Below are 10,910 nucleotides of genomic sequence, written 5' to 3' on the forward strand. Positions count from 1 at the left end.
GATTTGATGGACCAATGATTTGATTGGTCCATTTGAATTATGAACCTATCTCATTTAGTTACACTTGCAAAATTTTATTGGCCAGTTAACTTGACATGTCGCCATATAATTTGACATGTGGCATTTGTTTGGGCTTTAAGATGTAATTTTAGCCATTTGAACTTCGGGCTAGTGAAAAAGACTCGTCTTTTGAAGTCCAATTAAATAAACGAGCCCAAATAAAATCAGATTTTAATTTAAATCCATGTTGGACTTAAAATAATTAAACTTGATTTAGGCTAACCATTTCTTGAATTATATTTAGGAATTTGTCCCAAACTTTAGTCCATAAAATTCGTATGTCACAAGTATATCACATAAATTAGCAGTGTAGCTTTTTATAAATGGGGGTTTAGCCCATTTTCACTTCATTTGGTCTATGGGAACCGATTTTGGAGCAATTTGGGAGTGCCATTTTCATCATCTATTATGGGGTAAGTGATTTCTTCACATTATGAGTTAAATACATGATTTATATAATGATTTAAGCATGAGAATTTGTAGAAATTTGAGATTTTGGTAGAAGACCTAGAAATTAGTATTTTTAGATTTTGACCACAAAATTGGACATGAAATTTGGAATAAATTATATATTTGAGTTCGTGGCATTATGGGTAAAGTTTATCTTCGAATATTTTTGAAATTCGGGCACGTGGGCTCGAGGGTTAACTTTATTGACTATTAGAGCAGAGTTGGGGATTGTTATGAATTGTTCAATAAAATCTCACTAATCATAGTACATACTTAGAGTTTAGTAAAAAGAGAATGAGAGAGGAATTGATTTTTGATGGATAACTCTAGTTTGGATCGCATAAAACTGTCGTGAAAGAATTGAGGAACTACAAGTTGAAAACACTCACAAATCACAATCAACTCAGCGTTGGCACCCAAATACGTTTAAAACTTGTCTTAGACGGAAATCAAAGAAAAGGACGTGCCTAGACTTTGTTACATTATAACATCTTTGACAAAGTACATTGTACAAAGGATACTGTATAATTTGACAAAGTATATTGTGTCATAATTTTAATCCTAAAGTCTAAGTATATGGGCGGATATAGGCCAATATTTGGAGTTTATGGATCTGAGTCCAAAATTCTACCATTAATCATTTGATTTACTGGTTTAAAATCTATTATTTATATTAATTTCGTGGAAATTTATACACATATACATTATATGAGCTAAATACTTAAACCTAGTAGCTCTAGGTTCATATGAACTCTATTACCCTACATCCGTCCCTGGATATCAGTCAATCATTTCAGACGCTACTTCTTTGACCTCATATTTCATGTTCTGCCACAATAACAGAGCGGACTAAAATAAAAATTAATCTAATTAAAAAAATTTAAGGCACCGAGATTAATTCAAAAAGAGAATGGTAATGCTACTCCAGAAGTAAGAAATTAAAATTAGAATACTCATTACTTGACTTGGGCTTTTATTAGTATGTGATATTCATACATAAAAAATTTGGAGTGTCTCAATCATACTACAGAGCTCCTATATCATTAAATACTCACTCGCGATTCTCGTCTGAAAATAATTGTTCTATATTGAGCTCTTTGCTTGTATATCGTTGAGGCTACTGTTAGTGAGGAAATGTTTATACCATTGGGCCGATAGTTTTGGACTTCGATCCAACGTAAGAGGATCGACATGATAAAGCCCAAATTAATTTATACCCTATAATTAGTGCTAAAACATAAAAAGAAACAAGGATATCTAAATACTTGCCTGGAATTGGCGACGATAGAGTTTGACAGCCTTTGCATGTGCCAATATTGAATTGTGGACAACAAGTAGAGGCTCAACGTCGGAATTACCAGAGGAACATTTCCCGAAAGGGGGCGAACAATGTGAAGGTGGGAACACACCTTTCAAATAGGCCATTTCCGCAAATAAATTAGGCTCATTCATAGTAGACCAGTACTTCACTCTATCCCCAAAACTCTTAAAACATGTTTCTGCAAAGTGTACAAACTCTTCCCTACAAAGATGATCAACTAACTAATTAAGATTGAGAATGATATATATTTCCTTTATTATGCATGATAAACCGTCCAGATTATCTAAATTTAAATATGAACTAATCTATATATAATAGCCAGATTTAACTAGAGAAGAAACTTACTGCATAAGAGGACTGAGCCAGGCCCCATATCTGTCCTCAAATTCCTGAGGATAGTCATAATGGTGGATCGTCACAAATGGTGTTATTCCTGCAATTTATGTAGTATCTATTAATATTGCAACCAATATTTGCTATTTTGTCAACTCAAAGTAAGATTGTATGTATTATACTTTAAAAAAAATAAAAAAGAGGTGGCACTAAAGGAAAATGTTAACAACAACCTTTGAGTAAGAGATTAACAATGATATTGTTATAAAACCTGATTCCAGCAGGATTCACGGCTCCGAACCTCCCTCCTGTTGATCAGCTCCACCATATTTAGAAGTCAAAAGCATATACGCATAATTTAAGGTAGCAATTAAGCATCTTATTAATAATACAAAAGAAGTAATTAAAATGAGAGAAAAGAAACATACTTGGTAGAATTCTACTCCATGAAATGGAGAATCGATAAGCATTTACTCCAAGAGACGCCATTCTGTCAATGTCTTCCTGCCATATCATTCCTTAAAAACAAATTAAAGACATAACATATATGTTTCAAATGTCAAAATCAAAAATGGGATGAATAATTTTGTACCAAGTAACGATGGTAATGGTCGTCAGCTATGTCTCCACTTCCTCCATTAGGTATTCTACCTGAACCAATTTAAGTACAAAATGAAGAAATGTAGTACTCACTCAGCTTCATTTTATATGATTGTATATGACCAGCCACGGAATAATTAAAGGAAGAAAGAAAGACGCTTGACAACCTTAAATTATTTATGCTGTGACATTCCTATGGTTACAAGAACATTGTAAAATGGATAGGAAAGACAACTTTAGATACAAATGTGAAAGTTACCATTGATACGACAATAAACATCCCAGTTGCTAAGGCTTCTGCCATCTTCAATATATGCTCCTTCGATCTATATTCATATACTCAGGATGTTATATATGAGAGCAGAGACAATTAATTAAAGAACATGAAATTGAAAGTGAGAGATATTGTACTTGATAGGCAGAAGTTGATGTTCCGAAAAGAAAACCATCTGGAAGTTCTGATCTTTTAACCTCTTCTTCCAAGTTATTTCCTCCTTGGCCTATGATGTTCTTTGCAGTAACATTTTGCAACAGTAAGAGGAAACAAATGAAATAGGAATTCTTAATGGTGCCTATCTTCATTTTTCCTATATTAAAAGAACATCATAGGCCAAGGGTCATATATATCCTAGACAGGTGACATGCATTAGTTGTGCCCATATATAGAATATTAGTTACGTTGTGATAGTATATTGTATTTGTAAAATAATTCTGGAGAAGAAAATAATATTAAACCAAAAATGTAGAAGAAACATAAATTAATCCGAGCTCAGTGAATTCACAATGGTACTTCAAACCTCAATATTTCAGCGAACACAAATGATCGGTAGCAAACCACACTTACTGTTGCTTTCTTTTAGTTAAAATAATGCAGAAGAAAGAAGGAGAATTCAGAATTTTCGTAAGGAAAATCTGAGGGAAAAATAAAACTGGAAAATAAAATTGGAAGAAAACTTTAAATTACCGTTACAAAAATGACCGATTTGAATTAAAGCGCCGAGCGACAACGACGGCGACGGCGACGGCGCGAGGCTTACCTTCTTCTCAATTCATTAAGAGCTAGAAGAAGTGTAATCATATATATACTCAACAAATGAGCTTTCCTCCTCCTATATGGCACAATATTCCTTTGTAAGGGAGGAAAAATCAAAATTTTATTTTTTTCCTCCATTCCCATTCACCTCAATTTTGAATTAAAAACCTCACACCAACAACTTGTGACTATATATAGATTAGTAGTAGTTTATATCTCAGACAGCAAATTAAATGACTTGCTTTTTGTAATTATATATATTTGCATCACTTGTTACTATGATAATATGTATTACGTTGACATAATAGATGATATTCTATATTTAAGATAAAACATAGATATCTCAACTGAGCTTGTTACCTATCAGACGCTTAAAATATATAAGCTAAAAATGTGCCCTTTGAGTTCAACATTAAGGGGCTGCCTGCAGATAACGAGAGACGGCACCGATGCATTCACGGTTCACTCATAGATGATATCGCTATTTTCTTTTATTTTTTCCCCCTGTTGTGAAACTTTTAATATTTGTATTCATTGAACTCAAATATGTTGTTGTCAAACTTAAGAAATTTCATTTTCAATTTCTTTAAAAAGACAACTAAAGGAGTTGATACTATCTGTTTCAATTAAAAACCATTTTCGAGGCAGAGGGTTAATTATGATATACCTGTTTATTAACCGTAATAATGTAAAACATAAAGGAGAGAGAACTCCTTGTTGCTTCAATATATAAACTCCAATACTCTTTCCCACCCCTCTCGAAATGTCCAACAACCTTCAGCAAAGAAAGTGTTAATGCATCACAAGTTGCGTGGTTATATAAATAAGATCTCTTCGTTCTTAATCCGTCATGATTTCGATTTTGAACCCTAAAAATAAAATAAAAATTTTGTGGAACAATTTTTTCTTTAACGATCCTTACCCGATGCACATCCAAATTGAATCCACCATCTACTATACATAAATGCATTGAACATTAAATACTTAAAATGAAAATTAAATGGAGGTGATCCCCTTCCCATATCGAGTTGCCTTGTTTAACGGATTTGCACGTTACTGATGATATTTTCCACATTAAAATATTCAACTTATAAATTCTTTGAAGATTTCCTGACGCAAACAGTTATTAAAAAGCATATCTAAAGCTTTGGAAAGAGTGAGAAATTATCAGACCAAAATTATTGAAAATTGTGTGCAATTATGGGTTCAACTAGATCTGTTTGTGCTTCCGCGAGAAAAACCTTGCACATTGAGCTGGCTTATCTAGATCTCCTCCTCTGAATCACAAGTCAATCATTTTTTGAAGTTCGATTGGTTCACTAACAAAATTATGCATGCAGATAATTATAATGTAAGAATCGTAATATATGAATTAATAATCACAATAATTATTGGATGCATATGTATCTTTTGTGAATGTTCATCGATTCATCAAATTAAAATGACATATATAGAGTTAATCCACGTATGTATATGCTACTCCCTCCGTCTCATATTATGTGCCGTGTTTCTCTTTTACACGTCTCTTAAAAAATATTAATTAGGAAATGAATTAGACTATTTTACCCTTATTTATGTCTTAAGATATAATCTCTCCTCATTGAATATTTATTCTATTTATGTGTTATCTCTATCTTCAAGAACAATTATTACTAAGGATAAAAAAGAAGAAAAAAACAATCAATTTTGTCTTGAACTTCTAAAATGACAAATAATTTGAGACAACTATTTTAATAACCATTACTGTTAATATGAGACGGGGAGTATCCAATATTGAATTTGGTAATAAAATATCATAATGTCATGTAAAATGTACTATTGCTTAATCGAAAACGAAATGTTGACTCGTCAACCAAAACGCACTATAATATAGTCTCAAATTTTACACTCAGATTATTTCTCAAATCTGGATAAGCAGATGACGCCTAAGCGAATTATAGTATTGTACAATATTTTACGGATAATTTAGAAATCTATAACGACTCGGGCCGGCCATTTTAAGTATTACAATCCGTTCCATCATTTACTGCTCAATTTGTGCTTTACAGTTGTTATGTGACTTGCCGGGATGATTGGTTCGGGTCCGGTGAGTTTTGGAAAAAATTGGAACACTTAGTTCCAAGGTTTAAAGTTTAAGTTGAAATAGTGACAGGATGTCGATTTATGTGTAAACGACCCCGGAATAGAGTTTTGATGATTCCAATAGCTCAGTATGGTGATTTTTGACTTAGGAGCGTGTCCGAAAAATTATTTGAAGGTCCGTAGTTAAATTAGGCTTAAAATGGCTAAAATAGAAATTTAAGTTTGGAAGTTTGACCGGGGAATTGACTTTTTGATATCAGGGTCGAATCCGATTCCGAAAATTTGAATAGGTCTGTTTTGTCATTTATGACTTGTGTGCAAAATTTGAGGTCAATCGGACTTGATTTGATAGGTTTAGGCGTTGAATGTAGAAGTTAAAAATTCTTAGTTTCATTAGGCATGAATTGGGGCATGATTCGTGGTTTTAGCGTTGTTTGATGTGATTTGTGGTTTCGACTAAGTTCGTATGATATTTTAGGACTTGTTGGTGTATTTGGTTGAGGTCTCGGGGATCTCGGGTGAGTTTCGCAGGGTTAACAAATCAATTTTTAGACTTGGAGCTTTGTTGGAATTTTTCTGATGCACTATCTGGTTTCATTCATCGTGTTCGCGATAGGAGTCTCGCGTTCGCGAAGAGGAACTGAGGGGTAGGCAAGATTTGCTCTTCGCGTTCGCGAAGGAGAGGACGCGTTCGCGAAGGGTTGGGCAGATTGTGCATCGCGAACGCGAGAGGGTGGCCACGCTCGCGAAGAAGAGAGGGAGCTGGGGCTGGACCAAACGCGTTGGCCTACGCGTTCGCATGAGAGGCTTCGCGTTCGCGAATGCTTAAGGTTGTTAATCATCGCGTTCGCAAGTAGGATCTCGCGTTTGAGAAGAAGAAATTGGGGCAACAGATTTTTGTGCTTCGCGAACGCGGGGCACGGGCCGCATTCGCGAAGAAGGAAATTCTGGGCAGCACAAAATGTGCTTCGCAAACGCGAGGCAGTGGTCGCGTTCGCGAAGAAGAAAAAACTAGGCAGAGAGTTTAAGTTCTGAAATGGGACTTTTTGACGAATAGGAGCTCGGGAAGAGGCAATTTTCGAGAGATTTTCAAGGAAAACAACGAGGTAAGTGTTCTTAACTCAATATTCGTCAAATTACCCGAATGTATGGTTGTTTTTAACATTTAATTGGTGATTTGAGTTGGAAAATTGTGAAAACCTTCTTGGTTTAATTTGAAGATTTGAGGATCCAGTTGATATCGGAATTTGGTAAAATTTATATGGTTGGACTCGTGGTTGGATTAACATTCATATTTTGTAACTTTTGTCAGGTTCCGAGACGTCAACTTTTGAGTACAATTTCAAATTTTGTTGGAAAATTTGTATTTTCATATAGAATTAATTCCTATAATTTGTATTGACTGAATCGAATTAATTATGACTAGATTCGAGGCGTTCAGAGGTCGATTCGCGAGGCAAGGGCATAGCAGAATAAAGATTTTCACAGTTTGTGGTAAGTAACCGTTCTAAATCTGGTTCTGAGGGTATGAAACCCCGGATTTTGTGTTATGAGATCGATTTTGAGGTGACGCACATGTTAGGTGATGGGCGTGTGGGCGTGCACCATAGGAATTGTGACTTGGTCAAATTTCATGGAACTTTGTAATTGAACAATCTGTTGTTATCTGTACATTCTCAATGTAGTAGAGAAATTGAATCACAAATCATGTTCAAATTATGTGTTGGCACTGTAGGGACCCACATAGGTCGCATATGTATTGAATTATCTACTAAATTATTATTTTGTACTCAATCACAGTTTACTTGTTAATTTTATCTCAGTCTCTATTGTTCATTATTGGTATATCATATCATTATTGTTTGAGCTAATTTTCATGATTATTGAGAGTCCGAGAGACTGGAGAGATTTATGACTGAGTGAGGCTGGGGGCCTGATTTTCAGATATTATACTATAGCACATGAGTTGTCCGTGCAGCACGTGAGTTGTCCGTGCGGATCCAAATATTATATTATAGCACGTGAGTTGTCCATGCAGATCTAGATATTATACTAGCACGTTAGTTGTCCGTGGAGCACATGAGTTGTCCGTGCGGATTATAGCACTTGGGCTGAAGGAGCCCCTCCGAAGTCTGTACACACCCCTAGTGAGCCCAGGTACCCACTGAGTGTTGAGCGCTGGTGAGTGGGAGGATTGAGTGACTGCTGCTCTGAGAGGATACATTGATTTCATTATTGTTGTACTATAGTTGTCATAAATTCATATTTTGGAAAATTTCTGAAAGATATTATCTCCTATTTCAGTCAAACATGATATGAAATTACTGTTTGGGCCTTAATTGATGAACTTGCAAGCATGCCTACTTTCTTATAATGGAAATAACTATAATTGGACTTAGCTGAGAAGCTCGTCACTACTTTCAGTTCTTTATTTAGTATTGTTACTTGCTGAGTTGGTTGTACTCACACTACAGCTTGCACCTCGTGTGCAGATCCAGGTACTTCTGGACATGGCAGTTGCTAGTTCTCGGAGTTTTATCTGTTGAAGATTATTGGGTAGCTTCTTGACGTCCGCAGATCTTAACTCTCTTCCCTTTTAGTTTTTGTACTGTTCTAAGTTTTTAGACAGTGTTTTTAGTAGTTAGACTTTGTTATCATTTAGATGCTCATGTACTCAGTGACACCGAATTTTGGGAGTGTATTTATATCCAGTATTTATGGAATTTTCTCTTAAACTTCATTATTATGTTTTCAGTATTTAAAAGAAATTATGAGTTATTGATGTTGTCGGCTTACCTAGTATTGAGATAGGCGCCATCACGACATGTGTGATATTTTGGGCGTGACAAGTTGGTATTAGAGCCTAGGTTACGTAGGTCTCACGAGTCATAAGCAGTTTTAGTAGAGTCTTGTAGATCGGTAAGGAGACGTCTGTACTTAATTTCAAGAGGTTGTCGAACCCTTAGGAAAATTTCACTTTCTTGTATTCTGTCGTGCGAATTTGTTGATTCCGGAAACTAAATTTTTGTTATTCTATTCTCTCACAGATGGTGAGGACACGTACTACCGTATCGGATGATCAGCCACCAGTGCCACCAGTTAAGGCCGCGAGAGGCCGTGGCCGTGGTAGAGGCCGGGACCGAGGTAGAGGTCGAGGTGCAGCTCGTACAGCAGTTAGAGCAACACATGTAGCACCACCAGTTGCTCTAGCTCAGGAACATATTCCAGATATAGTTGAGTCGGTAGGACCAGCTTAGGCACAAGCTGTGCCCATTGAGATTCCAGGCCTTCAGAAGGCCTTGGCCCAGATAATTTGCACTGGCCTTGCTCAGGTGGTTTCAGCTCAGGCCGAGGGAGGTACTCATACCCCTGTTGCCCGTACTCCAGAGCAGGTAGTGCAGGGACTTCAGATACCGGGGGCACTACCAGCCCAGCCAGCTGTAGCTGCTCAGGCCCCAATAGTCCTCGTTATGGCAGATGATGAGGAGAGGAGACTTGAGAGATTTGGGAGGCTTTGACCTCTATCATTTAGCGATGCTGAGTCAGAGGATGCTCAGGGTTTTCTGGATAAGTGCCAGCGGATGCTTCAGACAACGGGTATTCTAGAGACTAGTGGGGTCTCATTCACTACTTTTCAGTTCTTTGGGGATCGCTTCAGATGGTGGGAGGCTTATGAGAGGCCCAGGTCGGTCGGTGTAGTACCACTTACATAGCAGGAGTTCTCTATTCTCTTTTTGAAGAAGTTCATGTCGTAGTCTCGTAGGGAGGAGCTGCGCAGACAGTTTGAGCAGCTTCGACAAGATGGCATGTCTGTGACCCTGTACGAGATGAGGTTCTTTGAGTTGGCTCGGCATACAGTTTTATTGGTTCCCACTGATAGGGAGAGGATTATGAGGTTCATTGATGGCCTCACGCATCAGCTGCGACTGCTTATGACTAGGGAGAGGGTATTTGGTGCCACTTTTGATGAGGTGGTTGACATTGCTCGGCAGATGGAGGTGGTCCGTAGCTAGGAGCGTGGTGAGAGGGAGGCCAAGAGGCCTCGAGGTTCGGGTAGTTTTGGTGAGATACTTCTGAGGGACATTCCTACCACAATAGAGGTCGCCATTATAGGCCCGCTCAGACGGGTCGTCCAGCTCATCATGGTGCATCGGCTAGCCACGGTTCTTACAGTGCTCTCTCAAGCCAATCTTCATTCAGTGCACTACCAATGCAGAGTTCTCACCATTCCTCGTCCGCTCAGGCTTTTACAGGTAATTCCTCGGGTTATCAGGAGCAACAGTTCCGTCAGAGGAGGGCTTGTTTCGAGTGCGGAGAATTTGGTCATATCAAGAGAGATTATCCTAGGTTGTTGAGTGGTGCCCCATAACAGAGTTCTCTGTCGATGGCACCAGCACCAGCAGTTACAACACCCGCCCATCCAGCTCGAGATGGGGCTCAGTTAGCTAGGGGTCACCCAAGAGGGGGAGGCCGGTCAGGCCCGATTCTATGCTTTTCCTGCCAGGCCTTATGCAGTTGCCACCAGCGTAAATACTCGAACAGGTTAAACTAAGTACTCACGGGGAATATCTAGATAATGAGTAAAGTACGATGATACATACGAATAAATGGAACCAGGGTCAAATAATATAGAAGCTTCCCTGTGTTATGGATTGGTTGTCTCCATGTTATGCTATTCTGGACTGTCACGCAAAAACTGTGAAGTTGGCAATGCCGGGGTTGCCGAAATTCGAATGGAGAGGTTCTCTAAATTATATTTCCAGCAGGGTAATTTCTTATTTGAAGGCCCAACGTATGGTTGGGAAGGGGTGTTTGTCATATTTGGCCTTTGTAAGAGATGCAGATACTCCTACTATTGATTCAGTACCGGTAGTGCGAGACTTTCCAGATGTATTTCCTGCAGACCTCCCGGGTAGGCTGCTCGATAGGGATATTGATTTAAGTATTGACCTGGGCCGGGCACTCAGCCTATTTATATTCCTCCGTATCATATGGCACCAGCTGAATTGAAAGAATTGAAAGAGCAACTTC

The 10,910-nt window shown here is 37.8% G+C and overlaps 1 protein-coding gene across 1 annotated transcript; it reads right to left on the minus strand.

The window, feature by feature from the left end:
• Positions 1-1,441: 1,441 nt before the first annotated feature.
• On the minus strand, positions 1,442-3,386 carry LOC104097812 (beta-glucosidase 18-like). Its single transcript, XM_009604431.4, has 7 exons — positions 3,176-3,386; positions 3,024-3,090; positions 2,757-2,815; positions 2,593-2,668; positions 2,398-2,472; positions 2,177-2,264; positions 1,442-2,032 (listed from the first exon to the last, which is right to left on the minus strand). Exons 1-7 carry the CDS (start codon positions 3,344-3,346, stop codon positions 1,768-1,770), a joined length of 801 nt encoding a protein of 266 aa, XP_009602726.1. The 5' UTR covers positions 3,347-3,386; the 3' UTR covers positions 1,442-1,767.
• Between the last annotated feature and the right edge of the window lie 7,524 nt (positions 3,387-10,910).

Source organism: Nicotiana tomentosiformis, chromosome 7 (assembly GCF_000390325.3).
Source record: "Nicotiana tomentosiformis chromosome 7, ASM39032v3, whole genome shotgun sequence".
In the NCBI taxonomy this organism is placed as follows: Eukaryota; Viridiplantae; Streptophyta; class Magnoliopsida; order Solanales; family Solanaceae; genus Nicotiana; species Nicotiana tomentosiformis.